A 19,288-nucleotide genomic window follows, 5' to 3' on the forward strand; every position below is an offset into this window, starting at 1 on the left:
TTGCATATTTCACAGTCACTTTAATGTATAATGATAGCAGTGACAAGACTGAAAACCGAGATGACGTTGAAATACGTGAAACACAAAAATGCTTGAATCGCAGCAGAGGCGAGCTGCTTTTGGCGTCTAGAGGAACAAGTCTTCAAAGTAGTCATCAAACTCTTCCTCCCTGAGGGGGACAGAATACATCAAAATGTATTACACGTTCGTTTGTATTTTCTTCATATAGCACTTCCCACAAAGAGTGCTTTACGTAATATAATACAAGAAGAAAAAAAAACGATTCATTGCAAAAAATAATCGGTCAACTCCAGACCGAGGAGCAGTGAGTCAAGAGAAGGTCAAAAAGGAATTAAGACTTTTCCGTCATTGAGGGTTGTCCCATATACGTTATGCACGTTACACCTTGTGTGATTGCATTACGGTGGCTTAGCAGGGGTCATTTTAATGTGAGCACTAATGCCTCACCTTGACTTTTCCTCCACTGCTGGGGCGGGTCCTCGCCAGTGTTCCGACTCGGACTGAGGCTCGGGCTTATCCTCTGCTTCAGAGTCTGCAAATATAGCCGTTTATTGGAAGTAAGGCATTTATTTATGAGGCGGCGATGATTCGTCACAATGCTTGTAGAAGGGTGGATTAGAAATGGTGCTCTCCTTTGGTTGGCCGACTGAAACTTGTTACTTTTATAGAGGGGGCAAAGCACCCCATGATTAATTAAGGTAGCATGGAGGCCAATATTTGAAGAAATACAGAAAAAAATACCATCTAAATTTGTACAAATGCTTTTGTAAGGGTGGACTAGACATGCTGCTCTCACGTTTTTAGTCGAACGAAATTGAGCAACGCGCCACACAATTACTTGCGGCAGGGCATCTATTGGACTAGAGAACACTATTACAGGAAATGTTTTTTACAAATGCTTGTGTAAGTGTAGCAGGAGACACATTTCTGTCCTTTGATTGTTTTACGGAAAACTGTTACTTCCATGGGCAACGCACCCCGTCATTACTTTAAGGGCATCTATTTGAGAGGAGGCCACCTTTCCAAGAAATACCGCCCCAAAAAAAACCTTTGAATTTGTAAAAATGCTTGTGTAAGGGTTGACCAGAAATCAATGTGAGTGTAGGCCACTATTTGAGGCCACAAAAAAAAAAAACAATCTTGGAAACAGGAGTGTATAAACATATGAAAGTGGAGCGAGACAGCTGAGAAAAAGCAGTCATGCCCGTGGGCTAATGGCTGGTGTTTTCCAGAAGGGCTTGTTTGCAGGCTGTTTTCACTCCAAACATTTTGGAGGAGTGTGCCTCCAGGCCCGCGAGTGGAGTGCATCATACACCGTCTGTCTAAGAAGATGACAAATGCCTGCGTGTAATGTGCTCGGGAGTGCGTTTACCTTTGCCCCGCGACTCCTCCGAGCTGCTGGCGGAGGTGGATCGATCTGCGAGTAGACAGGAGTACGTCTCAATCAGCGGGGAGTCGCTTTGGAATAGCGGACAAAATGAAAAGTGCAAAATGTGGAATTTTGAGGGGGGAGTCGTTACCCCTGTGCCTTCGGTGTTTGTGCTTCTTGGAGCGGGACGATGATCTCTTCTTTGTCTTCTTCTTCTTCCGGGATGGCTCCTGGTTCTCTTCTTGTACCGTGGTCTTCTTGGCTTTCACCTCTTTGCGTCTGGAAAGGGAAAAATATGGTTGCTGAAAATGTCACTGGTAGTAGAATAATATAGAATTTCTCAAAGGTGATGCTTACTTGTGGTGGTAGTTGAGTTTGTAAGAACATTCCGGGCAAAGTCCTGGACGACAAAAAAGACAAACAACAACAGAGGAGTGGGCAAAAAATGAGCCCTGTGGAACTCCTATTTCACCTTTTGAAGTCATTAGTGATTTATATATTTTAGTAAGGTGATGTTGTGTGCACAGTTGTACTACAAAGCTAGCATCATATCTTTCTAGCAACATTTCTCTAGTTCTACTAAACAAAAAGTATTAAAACTATGCAAATGAACCTGTAACATTATGAGAATAAAATGTGAAGTTTGCCAGAAAAAACAAATCCTCTCAAGGGTAATGAGAATTGTTTTATTTTACAAAAAACTGTAATAATCTGTTAATTTATTAAATATGAAAGTCTAATATTACAAAAGTTAAAAAGTTCATTTGAAAAATGCATTTTTATTAGAAAAAACCTTTTAACAAGGTGGCTTCATACAAAGATTTTAATTATTCCCAGTCACAATTTGAGTACACCAAATCAAATTTATGCTCACGTTTTTGTATAATTAACATATTTGACAAATTATTTGCGGTTCGACCAATGTTGACAAATGAGCTTGTTAAAAGATTAGAGAGCTTGTCATTTGGTGTGTGAGTGTGGTGTCTGGAACTGGTGGGTCCTCCACTTGCTGTAATTATTGTAACAGGATTTTCTGCCGTATCATACCTGAAGGAGGATTATTATGAGCCGGCTCTTAGAAAACAACCCCAGGAGACGGCAACCCACACCCTCCCACACACAAATCCGCACACACGGAAACACATCCCCCCCCCCCCCCCAATTTTTTTTTGTATTGATATTGATAATGATCTATTGAACTCACGCAGTTTGACCAATGCATTCCTCTTCTCGCCCTGTTCCACGTAGGCAAAATTCACCTCCCAGCTTTTCAGGCCTTCCTGCTTCTCGCAGCGTTTGTTCCCACACTGAAACTGACCTAAAAGATAGCACATCACTGAGCTAGTCCTTCTGTTTTAGCATTTCATCAGCAAAATACAAAAACAGAATGAAACTGTGGGGGAAAAGAAGCGGGCAAAAGATTCAGCCCTGTGGAACTCCTATTTAACTTATAAAGGCAGAAATCTATAGGGGGAATCTCATTATTAACACGTCATTATGAGTAAACTTGTAATACTCTCTTTTTTATAAAAACATTTAGAGAATACAAAACCTCAATGTATTTTTTCCATGCTCTGTATTTTAAAACGCAACTCAGACCTCAAGTATCACCTTTGATTTTTGTATTTATTTTAGTAGTTCTTTCAAAAAGTTCAATCCCCCAGGTAATTTCAATATTAAAAATACAACGCTAACACTGGGCAGAACTGATACAATCTCAGGTTTGTGTATTTTTTTTCCTCCTTAAAGGTTAGCTGAGAAATGGAGCTATTACAGTTTTCCTAGCAATGTCCATTGCCTGCAGCTCTTCATGACTGCCTCCATCCATCTCCATCCAAGACCCACCCTCGTCAGCCCCTCTCCACCCTCATACTGAACACGCTCTCATTGCCCATTCTTCTCCTCGCCTCATCATCATTATCCCCTCAGGCCTCCCTCTCAGCCGCCGCCCGGCCCTCCCGTGATCCTTAGACGAGCTTAAGGCGGCACTGATCAGCTCGGGGTTCCTCCAGATTGCAACAGCGGGGGCGAGTGCGTCACGCAGGTCCCAACTTGGCACGAGGGCTAACGATGCTCCTGACCCCAGAACAGCAGGAGGGCGACGGACACCGATGATGGTGTCGGGCCACGGGACAGACTTTCTTCTCACATGCCGAATTGGATTTAAGAGCTATGATGTCAGCAATGAAAAAAAGCCCTGCAGGCTCTGGTGCTTTATTGTGATGACACTAAATTGCATTTGTCTTACAGTTACACACCCCAACGATGAAACGATGAATTCAGATTTATTTTTGTTTTGTTTTGATATATTAATCTGATATTACGTCAGGTTACTTCTATATTTGCATATTATAGAAATGTTATCATTTATAATATAATTAATGTAGATCAAATATACAGTTTGTTTTATATGATTCAGTTTATTTTTGGATTACTTTTTTGTATACTCCATAATGTCGTGCAGGTTTTTTTCGCAGGGATTAAAATTTCGATTTTGAAAAATAATCAAATTGCGATTTCCCCCCCTAAATTCTGCGATTATGATTTAATGAGATGTATTTTTAACAAAGACAAGCAATAAATCAATCTGTATTACAATGAACAATATCAGATTTATTTTACATACATGTTTTGTTCTTAAAGGTTAGGTTTACGTGAAAAATAAGGCAAATGAACGCATGAATATGTTCAGTTTCTCTAATTTAATCTAAATTGTTAATGTAGCCAGGGTGATTTTTGTGTATATATTATTAGGTAGATTGCAATATGTGATACTTTATTGTACTGTGTAATTTATTTGCTTAATCTTATTTTATTATATTGCAGCCTTTGTCTCCCTGTGACTGCCGTGAAATCACGTCGCGAGGCGCACACCGGCGCTTGTTCGTGACGTCACGTGTGGACGATGTCCCATTGGGAGCTGTTGCAGGTAGGTAGGCGATTTTTTTTTTTAAAGATGCTTCAAAAGTGCTGTTTTTGCCCAAATTCTTGACCTGACTGATATCTAATCTACTTCTAGGTGCCGCGAGGCTACACGCGTGTCATTTATGTTAGCCACGCTACTGAGAAAAGAGGCAACTGGTGAGTCCATTCAATTGTGTACATTAGCATGCTAACCGCTAGACGCTCGTTCCATTTATGGAGCATAATGGGACTCAATATTTGTCCTGAGGTGTTTTTATTTATGTTTACATCTTACTCTGTTGTTGTTGTTTTTCGTCAATTGGCGGGGACTTATTGTGTATTCATGCTGTTGCTTATTTGAATTATCATCAATTAGTGACCTGCTCATAGCACTTGACAAATGTACTAATAATTGTCCCGCTAGTATTTTGCATTATGATTTATGAAATGATTAAGGAGTGTAATCAAGATGATCTGATCTTAGAATGTTCATGCACTACTAAGATTTGAAATGGAAGAGATTTAATTGAAATATTCTGTTGTTTGTGCGTGTTTTACGCAGGCCAGGTGTTTCCTATTCAAATGACAATGATGGTTGAGCTACCCAAGGATTTCGCCTGAAGAGCCTGCAAGCTATTGCAATTATCCTAAAGTGCGGTAGGAGGCGCTGTAGCCTGCTCTCCCTCACAACATTTCACAAAACACACTTAACACGGATTATACTTTGGGTATCCTTCACATTGATATATTTGCATGGACAAATGGACTCTCATTCCGCGGCATCTTAGATTTCTGTGTTTATATAGTGTAAATATTGGAAAGATCTTTTTGTTAATACAATTCACATTTTGCAGTCTCCTGTCTGTTGTAAACATTTTCCATCTTCCTCCCTGAGCCAAACCTTTGACTTCTGAGCCTAGCCTATGTATTTGTACACTGTACATTATATCTTCTTTATTAATTATTATAGCACCTGTGTACTAGTGTGTTACATTAGTGTTACATTAACTTGCGTAACACTTTGACTTGAAGGCTTTTAAGTGTTCACTACAACAGTTTAACATAAATCTAAACATAAGTCAATATATTATAAAAGCCTTTAAACATACTTTATGATGTATTTGACAGGAAATAATAATCAGACATATATTCTTTATCCTCTGACGACTGTCGATCAACATCTCTGTATCATACTGCCCCCGGTGGCCAAGCTGCACAAACCAGCAATAATTTTTCCTATCATATATTTTTATAAAGTACGCTACTTTTGAGTGCTACTGTTCTTTGATGATGAATTTATAAAAAACACATTACAAAAAGTGTTGTTTTTATGGTAGGCTGAAACAGATTAATAGCATTTTCCATTCATTTTGATAAGAGATACGGACACAGCATAATTGATTGCTAATTATTGTGCGAACCCTTAGGGACCCCAGTTTGAGAACCACTGACGTAAATTAATATTTGACCACATGAAAACACATTTTTGGTCCATCCGTACAAGGCCTCAAGTTGTTGTTATGGCTCCTCACAGTGTGAGTGACCCTCACGTGCTTCAGGGGGTAAAAGTGTTGGCACTGACATGGCTGAGTAAACTCGTTAAGTGAGGAAACTCCTGTCCCTTTTACGTCAATGGCTCCTAATTCCTGCCGGTCAGCGGGTGCAGATCAAGGCGGACGCACAGAGAGGCAGATGGCCGCGTGATTAACAATCACCCGGGTGACGTGGTGAGGCTGTGACCCGAGCGAGTGGCGTGGACGCTCGTTGGCGTTTCACGGCGTGCGCCTGATTGACAGCGCGGAGGTCGTTAACGGGCGGGAGAAGCTCGTTATCGCATGTCTGGAGGACTTTAGCATGAGATGTCAAACAAAGAGTCAGATGAAGGCGCACTTAGCTAAGTGTTGCAAGTGTGATGTTATTTAAAAACTCGACATTGTGGTCTACTTGTAACCTGAATTAACATCTAAAGGCACCTTCAAAAATAGTTGAATTCATATAGTTTTCTTTCATTCTCAAGAGGTGTGCAGCCAGAGCCCTGCCATTATGTGTTGGCATTGAAAAAAAAAACCCAACAACAACATACTGACACCAAAAGAAAAAGATTCCACTGAAAATGCAGGCACTGAATGAATACTTTTATTCGTCATCATTTCTTTTGGCTTTTTTTTTTTTTTTTAATTCTCTTTCAAAGTCAGCCTTCTGAGTTTTCCCTTACAGACCTTTTTGGGTGAATTCAGAGTTGCTTTTAAATAGGTTAGACATGTTTGAACAGAATAGCTAAAAAATGTGAATTGACAACTATGCAGTACTCGGCTATGGAGAAACAAAACTTCCCTTTGGATAGCCCACTGGACTGTTCACTTTTGAGCGTCGCCCATGAGTGCAAGCACGTCAAGGGAGAAAGGCCGAAGAGAGAGGGGGGGGATTTTATTTTACGTATTTATTTTTTGAAGTTTGTCGTGACAGCAAGTGTGTTCACTGGGAATTTGCGCTGGCGTGGCCACCTTAGAGCGCCTCGTTGTCACGGTGTGGAAAATCCCCATGGGAACTAGGCTATATACTGTATAGTTGTTAATGACACCCACTACACAAATATTTTCTCTTGTCAATAGTTCAGCCTTGGCAGAGTTCTGTGCTCTGCTGAATGACATTCTAGTGACAAATGGTCATTATAACTACTGTAATTTCAATGCTACAATGTATTTCACCTACAAATACAGCCCAGAGTAACTATATAACAATAATGATACCAATAATATTAACCCTAACACTAAGTCCTGGAAGACAAAAAGTCAATCAAACAACAGAGAAGTGGGCAAAGAAATGAGCCATTCGGAACTCCTATTTTACCCTTTAAGTCAGTCGTGCTATATGAGGCAAACTGTGAAGAGTATTTAATTAATGTGATGTTATGGGCACACTTGTTCAAAAAAAAAAAAAAAAATCCTTCTTTGCATATCAAAAGAAAGCTAGCATCATAACTTTCTAGCAACATAAACTTCAATGCTATGAAACCAAAAGTACTAAAAGGCTTCATTTTGAGCATTTTATTGAATGCAAGACAAAGGACTGATCTACTGTATGTAATGAAGCATCAAGCATTAATTTGCATTTTAATGTCTCAATGTTGCTCTAAACTTAGTGGCGGCAAGGTGATCCTTCCATAAAACTGCTGACGTCAGCAAAGCATTGCGATGACATTTTACGTTAAACTGAAGCTAAATTCATAGGCCGCTGGCTAATTTTGCCACCCGATTGTGAACCAAAGAGCACAATTACACCTTCAATCATCTCTCCAAGCATCCCGTTCATTACGCGAGCCTGTCGACAGCTGGCGTATTAAAAGCGAGTAACGGCAATTGGCTTTTGTGTCGCCGGCGTAGCCTTTGGTCTGATGACAATGAAACGAATAAATACGCGCCTGCTAGACCCTACCTCGCTTGCTAATGAGCATTTTACATCTCGTCTGGTCTGTGCCTCTCTCTCTCTTTCCAGGGGCCTTTCTTTGACAGGTTGCCAGGCAACCTCATGAGGAGACGATCCGGCAAAAATAAAAGCGGGCATTTCTAGAATGTACCTCTCGCGAGCTGTTCAAACAGGTCGAGTCATTAACTGCCCCGTCTTTCGGTTGCCAACCACCTCCCGGATAATCTTTGCGGCCACGCGCCAATATTCTCAGTCACACAACTTACAAGTGAGAGGTTAAGCCTCCACTGTGAGCAGAAGCTGCCTTTTTTTGGTAGGGGCGGGGGGGGTTGTTTGTTTTGCCTTTGACAGGAAGGCCGGGCAGGCTGCTGAGCAGAGGCGCAGCACTCTGGCTCTGTGTTGTAACAGTATTTACTCCACAGAGAACAGCTGACAGAGTGGACCAAAGGGCGTTTGACGCAACTGCGACCAACAAATATAGGAGCAATACTACTGTCAGGGTGGACGCATCTTTGGGGGCGTTTTATAATCAGGCCAGGTGAAAGGTCTCCCAAACCCAAAAGCGACAACCGAAACCTTAAAATTACGTATGCGACAGCCAGGTAAAAAGTGAAACGCTTGATCCATAGTTCACTAGTGTCAAACTCAATGACCAGGACAAGATCTGGATCACCACACCAATAATGTTTCATGTTTCTTTTCATTTTGGCGGAAAATCTGGACTGAAAATACATTTTCCTTCGCGTCACTTATTGGTGCTAAAATATTTACCTGCCATTTTTCAGTATTTCAGATTTTCAGCTTAATTGATACCACTGGACTGTCCCCACTTGCTCTGTTATTTTTTACACATTATTAACCAATTTGATAATCGATTAACTCTCTTGAATGCTTGGACTACCTGAGAAATGTAAAACTCCGCCTCTTCCCTTACTCTGCGGGAGCCGTGTGGCATTATGTCGCCCCAAGATTGAAAGCCGAGTGAAAATAGCCATGAAGGTTTGTTGCATACAGGCTCATTTCTGCCTTTTACGCTGCTTAGTCAGCTAATTGTTTTATTTATTGCATCACTCATGGCTCCGAGACATTTGGAAATGAGCTTGGGAAGATGATGTAACCATGGTTGTTTAGCTTTTGTCAAGCATTCATTTCCTTTGTTAGAGGCTCAGGAAGTGGAGGTAGTTTAATAAATTAGTGTTTTTTTTTTTTTATATATATATATATATATATATTTTTTTTTTTAGTGATTGAACATTTGGGGGATGGGGGGTAATTTTGAGGCATAGTCTTTCAAATAATGTAAATTGAACTCTGTGTACACCACTTTTCTTGGCGCCCAATTTAGAGTTTAGAGTTGTTCAAGGATAAATGTGTGTGTCTTAGGAAGCAGGAAACTAACTGAGGCGAGGATTGTATTAAATAATTGCTGCAGAAGGACTGTAATTAGGAATGCTTAGAGAGCAGTTCTTCACCTAAAGATACACGCTGGTTCCTCTCCAGAGCTGATTTATTCCGGCACAATAGAACCCAGCAGGATCTCCTTTTTAATGCATAATAGAGATCCAGTCTGCGGTTGGATTAAAGAAATTAGCCGACAACACTCAAGGCCCAGTTTAAAATGAGCATACGGTTTGGTCCTTGCACTTTTTTTTTTTGCCCCTTAATGAGGGCATCTTCAGGATTAAAAGTCAAGGTCAAGTGTAGCGCTGTGATCAAAAGCAGTGAATGTGGAGATTCTCTGCGGGCCTGAGGCGGGGATTTGGGATTTGGCCTGAGACACTAACCAAGGTGCTCAGACTGCAGAGCTGGGGCTGATCTAAAAATGGCAACACGAACAAGAAGAAGCACCTTAATTCATGCCCGTTGACAGGAATCTAATGTTTTTTTTTTTCCAGAGCATAAAAATGTACAGTACACCTGTCACCATTTAATGTGCCTCTGATTAACGCTAAATCATTTTTCGAAAATCTAGCAGACTTTTCCTGACTTTTTCGTATCAGCTAAAAAAATCTGGCATTCGAACAGGGGTGTGCAAGATCTACGACTACTCCGTAAACAAAGCAGAGCCGGAAACAGGCGACTTGCACGGCCATCACGCCGCTGTTTACTGATATTTTCAGACAAGCAGCGCAATAAGAACAAGCACTTCCAGCTGTTCCACGCTAACAAGAAACCCGAGGAGCTAAAGTCGTTTTCTGTCAAAACACGTCGTGCGTAATCGCCTCGTGTCCAACATCGCTTGACTTGTTGCTGTTGCGTTTTTGTATTTTGTTTTTTCTTCTGCCCTCCTATGTCAATTATGGAAACACAGCGGTGTGTTTTCATTTCAATTATTCAAGTTGTATCCTTGGCACACAGTGCATTTCATATTCCCGGGGAAAGGCGATATCTAGAAGCTCGTCTAGTCGAAGTTAACCAAACACACAGAATAGAGGTTTATTTTTTTTTTAAACACTTTCCTCGGGAAATAGGGGCTAAAACATTTCCTAAAATTAACTATTTCTTCTTTTAAATAACTGAGTGTGTGCTGCGAGATACATCCAATTCCTTTTTTTTTTTTTTTTTTTTTAAACACAAGCTACCTTTGACTTCCTACTGACAAGGACGCCAAAAGACAAATACAGTTTTGTAAGTGTACCGGTACACTTTGTTTTTCTGCAGTGATTCACCTCATACATCTAACTGCTGGAGTATTTTTTTTTTTTCCAAGTTCACAAATGGGATGTGTCTCTTCCATACCTTACATGGTATGAAGCAGTTTTGTAAATGCACAAAACTGCTACCTCCATTCATGGCATGAAATAAAAATGTCTGTCCTCGAAATTGAATTTTGTGTCCAGTGTTGCCACAGTTACCTGAAAGGATTTTAAAATTAAGTTACATTACAAGTTACTTTATTAGTTTCAGCAGACACCTACAAATCCGCTTAACATAAAAATGACAACTGATTTTGCCAATACTTTAATGAAAGTGCGTTTTTTAAACAGTAATGTTTGAGGACACTTTTTTTCCTTATTAAAAAAAAATAAAACAAAGACAGCCTTTTTGACTCAACTGTTTTTATCTAAAAAAAAAATATTTTAAAGTTACTCGAAATGGTAGCTATTGTCTCAGTAACAGTAACGTGTGACCGGCATCACTGTTGATTTCTTAAATTAAGATTTTAAGTCAATGCACACAAAATAAAATTTTACCATGTGGCCTATCAAGTTTTTGGCTTGCCACAAACCAAAGATATGACACATTGACATTTTTATGAGCCACAAATGAGTGAAATAGTCTGTCGAAGAAGCTCAAGGATTCGCGCCTGACATGTTTTTTTTTTTGTTTGTTTTTTTTTGCCCTCTTGAAAAGGACAAAGGTTAAAAAAAACAAAAAAAAAAAGAGCAGACACAAGGTGAGGACAATGTACACGATGCTTGTGACTCTAAATCTCATAATCACGCCGCGACCCTGACGAAAAAGGTCAGCGCTCTCGTGAGCGGTAATCGGAAAAGTAAGAGTGAGAGCAACTTTTCTTTCGAGCGGTGACTAATCATTGAATCATCATACTGTGTATCAGCAGAGCTCAAGGCAACCTACCTCCACCTTTAACTTGCAAACGCTGCTCATAATTTGATTAGTATTGATTTAGCTGCAGGGTGTCAGCACTTATTAAAGTGCTCCTGGTGGAATCAGCGCAAGGAAGACACGGTCGCTCAGGTTGGGTCTAATCCCTGCTTCCTGTCGAGTTTTTGCCGCTGGAGGTTGAAATGTGACCGACTGGGATTACACAGACTTAATCTGGAACAATATATTGGTTTAGTCAGCTATATGTGTGTGTGTGTGTGTGTGTGTGTGTGTGTGTGTGCGTGCACCGAGGCTGTGTTGATGTCAACAGTGTGCAAATGAACAAATGTGCGAGTCGCATGTAAATATTAAATGAGTTGCGAGCGAGGAAGTAAGAAGAGGAGGTGTTGGCCAATTTCTGAAACGATCATCAGATGCCCATTTTGAGAGAAAACCAAACACTGAAGGCAGCAGATGAACTGGAGAGACCCACATTGTGAAAAGGTTAAGAGTGGATGAGGAAAAGGTTTATTATTTGAAAATGTTCTACAAGAAAAGGTCAGACATCTGAAAGGCTTTGCGATGCTATTTTGTCAAGAGGAGGCCAAAGTACAGTGACGCATCTCCAGCTCAAGTGGGAACTGTGCAAGGAGTTGCAGGCTGCTGTCCACTAGCTCGTCTCTATCACCATCTAGTGGCGACAGTTAAAAACGTCATTGTCACTCTGGTATTTAATTTTATCTGTCCATTTTCTATTGCTATTTGTGTTTGAGAAACTGTTTTGGAGTTAGGGCTAGCTAAAATTGTATTTCAAAAAGCGGTGACTCTTAAATTGTGGGCTTCCACAAGAAGCACTGCTTATTGTATTTTGTTTTACTTTCCTATATTTAAACAGTGTTAATGTTCAAACTGTTATTAAAAGCTGAGTCTGAGATGAGCAGAAAGCACCAAATAATCGTAACAAGAGTCATACCATTTCAACTTGAAAACTCCAAAACTGCACTTTGCCTACCTTTGCCCAAGACAACCTCGCTCTCCGTCCGCCAGCGGAATCCAAACTATTGAAAGAGAAACGGAAAGAATCCCAATGAGTCACTTCATGTGTTGCTTTTCAAAGCACCGCTTCCAATGTAGCGCCGGCTCCATCTACATTAGAGCCGCGATAACTGGAAAGGCATTTTGTCGAGTGCAGACTTCTGCCAAGGCTAGCGTGAAAATAAAACGCCATTTCTTTTTTTTGTCATGTTAAATGGATCCGACCCCGAATTTAATGGCTACTTTCTCCGGCTCACGCTCCGCCGAGCCCGTCCTCACCGGGGACACGAGCCGACACGTGAAAAGGGTGCGGGCGCCCGGAACGTCATAGAAAGTATTAATGTTCAAGTGGGAGTCATGTCACCCAGCCCCGCTGACAAAGTACAACATTTAATCGGATGACGACATTTTGTGCGAGGGAAAGTATGAGTGGTGCACGTGGGAAGTTGAGAAGGGAATATAATGAATCAACCCTGACTTTCACTTTCCATTCCCATTTGCAACTTGTGTCATTGATTATGAATAAAGAATTGTCATTCTGTGCATTGGAAGGCTTTTATGTGAAACTTTGAAAACTGCACTTTAATTATTGTGAGTTTGACACAACAGAATCAAGGTTTTCCCTACTAATCTTCGATGCCTGTTACCACGGCAACTGGGCAGTCATGTTACTTTCATGTACTCTATTTTGTTACTGACGCAATTGCAGAGATGACATGGTGAGACATCCTGTAATTGCACAAATGCATTTATAATACGGTACTAAATAATACGTGTATACTTTTAAGGAAAAAAAAGGTTATATACCAGAGATTGTGGGAAATGAAAGAATCACTGATTTAATGATTCAAACTGTGCATACAGTAATGTTACAATGGCTTAAAAAGTTTTTTTTTTAAACGCTTGCAGTGCATCTGTTAAGCACAATACGTTTGTGCTTTATCTTTACTGTTTTTAGCTACAATTTCTATTTAACTTTTACAATGCAATTGAATCAGTATTTAAGTACTGTTTTTCATGTTCCTATATTTAATGTTCAAACTGCACAATGTTACAAAAATAGGATCCTTGTTTTTGATGAACCCTACAAAATTTTAAAGTTGGTCATTATGTGTCACTTGGAGAGCCAAGTACAGTATTTTCTTTTTTGAGGTGGTACTTGGTTCATGTTGTTCCATCGGAACCACTGCTATGCGCCAGTATTACTGAATAAATCGCACCCATAGTTAGTAGATAATTATTGCTACTGTAGCACCAGCTCTTGTTGTTTTTTTTCAGTATAGTATCTGAGCTCAAATGTAAATAGAAGATTTTGTCTCCCTGTGTCTGAGTCTCATGCTGTGATCACCTTGTTTTCCTTATATCGGCTGAGATCAGCTATGCAGTACTCCTTAAACAACTTGTCGTAATACTTCTTCGCCAGTTCTTTCTCCCTTGGACACAAGAATACCAGAGGCAAGTTAAAAACAAGAGCAAATGCACAAGCGTAGAATCTACAAAAAGTTGACTGCGAGGCATTACCACGTCATGTCCTCTTCATCCTCGTCCCTCCAGAGGAAGCGATGATTCTCACGTAGAACATCGGAGTCTGTTTTGTCGTTTGCTCTGAAGGGAAGAAAATGTTTCACTGAGGATGAAGAAGAACCGGCCTGTTTTAAGCGAACACAAAATACGTACGCGGAGCGTTTGAAGTCGGCCATATGTCCTCCATAGTAAAGTATGTAGTCGCCGACAAACTTCTTATGTCGCTCAAACTGGAGGCAGCTGCTTAAGGACGTTCATCTATGCATTTATTTTGTACAAGTTAAGGGTCAATTCAAGACAGAGGATACAGCAGTCAGTGAAATCAAGTGAGCCCTTCTATTCCTGGCTTCCTCTCTGCAAAACAAAACAAAAAAAGCAGAGGTTGATAACATTAAACAAAAAATTACCACGCAAACAGATGAGGAGACTACAGCTATAGTAAATTATTGGACTTTAAAATGCGATTCATACATTACGAATGGCAATGCTTTGAATTATTTAATATTAGTCCTTAAAAAAACATTGTGATAAATACTTAAATGGGATTGATTGCAGCATACCTGTCCACTTCATTAGAGTGAAAAGTGCGGTGAGCCACCTGCGAGTGTCGATCTTTCTGAAATGGCTTCTGTAAAATTTCCTCTTCATGTTTCCTGCCATTAAAAAGAATGTAAACTTTGGTTTCCTTCATTTCATCCACATTACCTTAAGGCTTAAGGGGTCCGATGATGTTAATAGGGCAGGATATTTAATTGCCTAATATTTTACCTTTTCAGTCTGCTTTCTGAAGTCTCTCCTTGTCTCTCATCGTCACTGAAATCCGAGTCGTAGTTAGCACCGCTACCGTGCACCTTTCAGTACACAAGAACGATTGTGTCAGTCTGATCATTCATTGTTATACTGAACTGGGCGTGCACACGGATTTGCTTCACGAGTCATCGAGACATACTTAAGGGGGTAAAAGAAATGATAAACGTTTTAAAAAGATAAACACTATAGTGGCTTGAAATGAAATTGGTTAACAGTCAAACGATCTATGCAGCTACATATAAATGCATTGATTTAGCTGTGAATCAACGATTTAATTAACGTTGCGACAATCACCGCGTTTTTACAAAGTCGGTTCTTTATCAAAATAAAAACAGTATTGCATTAAGCATCCCAATATGTTATTAAATCAATACATACTTTGACGAGATTATCCATGGTTTACGTATTCTCATCCGACGCGCTACTCGAGATTGTTTACAAATAAGCGTCGCTCGGTAATGACGTTTTAGATGAACCAATCCGCATGTTGATGACGTCAGACGCGCCCGGATGAGTAGGACAGATTTGAAAAATACGACAGCATTGTGATCGGAAATTTAATAATTCCTCGTATAAATAACCGCATAGCGATCACTAATGCTGGTTCATCACACTTTTCTGCGTTGAATACATGATTCTATGTACATTTCGTTCATTTTAGATCCGTTTACGTGGAATGGTGACTTTATTTCGATTTCTTGGTAAACTGATTTATTTAGCCTTGTATCAACATAAATGTTCGCTTTTGCCATGCGTGGTCGTACTGCATGAAAAAAAAAATCAAAATAGCAATCCGAAACGCGGCTGATAATGTTATTTAAGTCCAACAGAAATGAACGTGAGATGATTCGAGGATTCAGTGCACAAAAGGATCCATGTCGTCGTTTACATTCTGAGTTGGAATAGAAAGAGGCTATTATGTGTGAAAAGTTTCAAGTCATCCGTTTTTAAAGGTGGTGAAGAAAGAAGGCTTGTGTTTTGTGCCATTTTTTCCCACCCACACAGAACAAAGGGATCATTGTGGGACAGTGGTTACTGTTGAAAGATTTGATCAATAATGCAATACATTATGTCACTCCTTAAAAAAATAGAAAAAGACATCATCTCATGTGGTGCCCAATGTTCCTCATGCACTACAGCTAGACAACAATGCAATTAATATGGAGGGTTCTATTAAAATGTCTCGCTCGCCAAATTAATATTTAATGCATCTTATTAGCATAGCAAAGAGTGCAAGAAAAAAAATGGGGCATCATTTCAATGAGGCAGGTGCATTTGCTCAGAGCCACGTGAATGAATAGAAGCCAGCTCCTATAATAGCCGCGTACAGCTTGAAGCGCGCATAAATAATGACAATAAAAGCTGGAGCGGCTGATAAGAGAGAAAAAACACGCGCATTTGTTTGGAGGCCCCTTCCTCTCCCCCCTACATCCTTGTCTTGCTCCCCTCTCATGGGGTCCAAGTTCTTTGTATGCAGCAGACTAATAAGAAGCAGACAACATTTTGAGGAGGGAGCCAGGAGAGAAAGAGAGAAAAGGGGGTGGGGGTGCTATTTAGCAGGGTGACATCAATCTGGGTCCTGTTTTCTGTGCCCATTTGGAGTTCTGCACACTGAAACTGTGCCTCGGATCTTAAATTTGCGCACAAAAAAGAACGGACTCGCTGGGTACAATTTGGCTGATTTTGACCGAGAAGTTGCAAGTCTCATGCGGGACAATTAAGAGAGAATATGGCATCCTCGGGAAGAAGAGTGAGAGGCTGGATTGTGGTGTTTTGGGTGGTCGCTGCGTGCTCGCTTCTAGCAGCCGGACGGAGAGTGAAGCAACCTCGATGCCCCGCTGGATGTACTTGCACCAAAGATAACGCGCTGTGTGAAAACGTCCGAGCCGTGCCTCACACCTTCCCCTCGGACGTGCTCTCGCTGTAAGTGCCTGCATGGTTTGGTTTGGTTTGCAGCATGTGTTCCACGCTTCTGAAATGTTGATTCCAAATATTGTTTCTCCATGCTGTTCAGGTCTTTTGTCAAGTCCGGCTTCAATGAAATCACAGGAGGAAGCTTTGTGCATACACCTGCCCTGCAACTACTGTGAGTATATTTGTAGTTTTGCAATATTATTTGCAGTTGGTTAAATCTAGCTTTCTACCCATGTCATATCTTTTGCTATTATGAAATGCATGGTTGGAATAATCAAAGCCTTAGCCCCCAAAAGACACCTGATTTGATATGAAAATGCATGTTTTCAAAATTAACGCCTTACCCCAAGTAGTCACCTGATTATTTCAGTGAATCATCCATCCATGGTATAATATTGTGTATAGTACTATAAAAACGCAAATGCACCAAAGAATACACTAGCCTTACTCCTAATTGACGTTTGATATTGCAATTTATCAAATTGCATTTGCACCAATAATAACGACCTTACCATAAAAGACAGCTATTTCCAACATACAGTTAAGTACATCTACCTACCCATCGCATCGGTGTTGTAATATTATGTAATAGAACTATATGAAAAATGCATTTGTATGAATAATAAATGCCTTACCCATAATAGACGCTCTGCAGTTAACTTTGACCTTTTCTGCTAACTGAAGATAGTAACGCTCAGTTTTGATGTACACGGTTAAAGTGGAACTATTTCAACAATTAGTATGGTTGTTATTCATCTAAATAAGTTTTTTTTAATCATACATTTCAGTCTGCCGTAGTGCAGTTTTGCACACATACTTTTACACGTACTTCTAAATGAATTCCGCTGTGACGGTGTCAATCGAAAGCGAATGCAAACGTGCACGCCGATGTTTACTTGAATAGTGTTCCACAGAAACATGTGTGAAATTGAGATCATTCATAAATAATGAGAAACAGGTGAGAGCGCCATGCCAGTTTGTTGCTTTCATTCCCAAACACGCCAAGCCGAATGATAACGTCACCGCTTTTCTCTCACTGCACCAAATGAGTCGTTGTCTCCAATCCATTTTCTGTTTGGTTTTTTTTTTTCTTCACAGATTGTTCACGGCCAACTCCTTTGACCTCATTGATGACGATGCATTCGTCGGTCTGCCGCATCTCGAATATCTGTAGCTATTTCTTTTTTTTTTCTTCTTTTATTTTTTTTTTTTAGTTTTTGTGTTTTAAAATAACCACATATTAACAAATCTTTTACAGATTCATTGAAAATAACAAGATTGCATCACTCTCCCCCTTTGCATTCCGTGGCCTCAAATCATTGATTCATCTGTGAGTATCATTTACCAGTACTGTACACCAAGTAATTGATTGCCATTCGGGATTAAAAGTGTTACAACATATAAGGCTGCTGGTGTCTGTGGGGTCAGGTTGCTGGAGGGCACCTGAAGGTCGCTCCACGTCACACCTTAGTGTAGCTTCTACAAAAATATTAAGTTCATTATAAATAAAATGCTTTATTTGATTACATTTGATTCCGATGAAAAGCAGACAATCAACCCATATCAGAAACTGAAATTTAATACACCACAGCCAATATACAATTTTTAACACTTTTGCATATCGGTTTCCTCAACTGCATGCTTGCTCGTGCAAAGATATAGTGTGACCTGCAGGTTGAGTCTAAAAATAGCCGTGCTGTAACCGTCAACCAGGTGACCTATAATCTTTTTCTGAGGTTTTCTCACAAGTCATTCCGAGAGGATTTAGAGCACACACTTGCGTACACACTTGGCTCGTGAAATATTTCAGACTACTGACTTGATATCAGCAGCTGAGAGTGTGCGAAACAATGAGAAGAATCAGCGCCAGGGGAAGGATCAGTCTCGCTTCAGAGAAGTCGACGGAATCTGGCTTTGCGCGATTTTTAAAGACTTGTTTTCGTGGTGTTTCCTTTGCAAAGTCGTCATAAAGTTAACCAAGTGCAATTTGAAACACAGTCTACAATCTTTATGTACTGATTGTTTAGACCTCCAAGAATCCATTGTAAACAGGATGTGATGTTACGCTAGGCGGTGTGAACCACAGCAGCAACTTCCTAAAAGACACTTAAAGGTTGCCAGGCAACCAGCATTGGTAATGGGTAAAGAAGAAGCAACTCCCTGAAAACACTGAGGAAATATAGCACAACTTTTTAGTAATTATGTCAGTGGCTATTTTGGTAACGGAGAAGATCAATTGCAGCAAAATTAACAAATGTCGCATGATTACATACCATGTGATGAATGCATTATTAAATTGGCCAAGCTGTCTAAATCCTGTCCCCCTTCTGCTCTGTCATCATGCGTTTACAGAGTGCAGCCATGCAAAAATTCTCCACTCGGAACACCGAGTCCCAAATAAATAATGCAGCGCTCATGAATTAAGCGGACTTTTTTTTTTTTTTTTTTTTTTTAATTCTCCTCTCATTCTGCTTTGGGCTTTCGATAAAATGCCCCTTCAGTCACAATTGTACATGTTTCTTCTTTCCCTTGAAGGAGTCTGGCGTACAACAACCTTGAGACGCTGCCTAAGGATGTGTTCAAGGGAATGGATGCTTTGACTAAAGTGTGAGTATTCACTTGTTTTGTCATTTATGGTGGCTCATAAAGGCCCGAAAGTCACAGTCTGTCATGTCGCACTAAGAGTAAACGGATTGGGAGAGTGCATTTTTATGGCTGGGGAGTTTATTTACGCAA

The 19,288-nt window shown here is 40.2% G+C and overlaps 2 protein-coding genes and 1 long non-coding RNA gene across 4 annotated transcripts in view; 2 read left to right on the forward strand and 1 right to left on the reverse strand.

Moving 5' to 3' along the window:
- The window catches only part of fra10ac1 (FRA10A associated CGG repeat 1), a 22,125-nt gene continuing 2,837 nt past the window's right edge, over nucleotides 1–19,288 (reverse strand). The window contains exons 1-14 of one of the 2 annotated variants that reach the window (XM_086015901.1): nucleotides 15,017–15,132; nucleotides 14,597–14,679; nucleotides 14,389–14,481; nucleotides 14,137–14,182; nucleotides 13,982–14,058; nucleotides 13,826–13,909; nucleotides 13,653–13,737; nucleotides 12,282–12,327; nucleotides 2,595–2,708; nucleotides 1,748–1,790; nucleotides 1,542–1,669; nucleotides 1,394–1,438; nucleotides 469–553; nucleotides 1–169 (exon numbers count right to left, since the gene is read on the reverse strand). In XM_086015901.1, the coding sequence (XP_085872027.1) occupies nucleotides 127–169; nucleotides 469–553; nucleotides 1,394–1,438; nucleotides 1,542–1,669; nucleotides 1,748–1,790; nucleotides 2,595–2,708; nucleotides 12,282–12,327; nucleotides 13,653–13,737; nucleotides 13,826–13,909; nucleotides 13,982–14,058; nucleotides 14,137–14,182; nucleotides 14,389–14,481; nucleotides 14,597–14,679; nucleotides 15,017–15,034 (990 nt within the window). In that variant the 5' untranslated portion in view covers nucleotides 15,035–15,132 and the 3' untranslated portion in view covers nucleotides 1–126. Of the gene's footprint in view, nucleotides 170–468; nucleotides 554–1,393; nucleotides 1,439–1,541; nucleotides 1,670–1,747; nucleotides 1,791–2,594; nucleotides 2,709–12,281; nucleotides 12,328–13,652; nucleotides 13,738–13,825; nucleotides 13,910–13,981; nucleotides 14,059–14,136; nucleotides 14,183–14,388; nucleotides 14,482–14,596; nucleotides 14,680–15,016; nucleotides 15,133–19,288 lie in introns of those variants that run through there. The other variant, XM_086015900.1, reaches the window with a different exon arrangement.
- Nucleotides 4,238–5,152, forward strand: LOC147128911 (uncharacterized). The gene is made up of 3 exons (XR_015082412.1): nucleotides 4,238–4,319; nucleotides 4,410–4,471; nucleotides 4,857–5,152. It is a non-coding gene; the product is annotated as an uncharacterized LOC147128911 (long non-coding RNA).
- Nucleotides 12,038–19,288, forward strand: part of lgi1b (leucine-rich, glioma inactivated 1b) — a 10,436-nt gene continuing 3,185 nt past the window's right edge. Inside the window, exons 1-5 of the mRNA XM_086015896.1 lie at nucleotides 12,038–16,561; nucleotides 16,653–16,724; nucleotides 17,651–17,722; nucleotides 17,811–17,882; nucleotides 19,088–19,159. Of these exons, the coding sequence (XP_085872022.1) occupies nucleotides 16,368–16,561; nucleotides 16,653–16,724; nucleotides 17,651–17,722; nucleotides 17,811–17,882; nucleotides 19,088–19,159 (482 nt within the window). The 5' untranslated portion in view covers nucleotides 12,038–16,367. The remainder of the gene's footprint in view (nucleotides 16,562–16,652; nucleotides 16,725–17,650; nucleotides 17,723–17,810; nucleotides 17,883–19,087; nucleotides 19,160–19,288) is intronic.

This window comes from Filicampus tigris, chromosome 19 (assembly GCF_054856515.1).
Source record: "Filicampus tigris isolate MCC_2025a chromosome 19, RoL_Ftig_1.0, whole genome shotgun sequence".
In the NCBI taxonomy this organism is placed as follows: Eukaryota; Metazoa; Chordata; class Actinopteri; order Syngnathiformes; family Syngnathidae; genus Filicampus; species Filicampus tigris.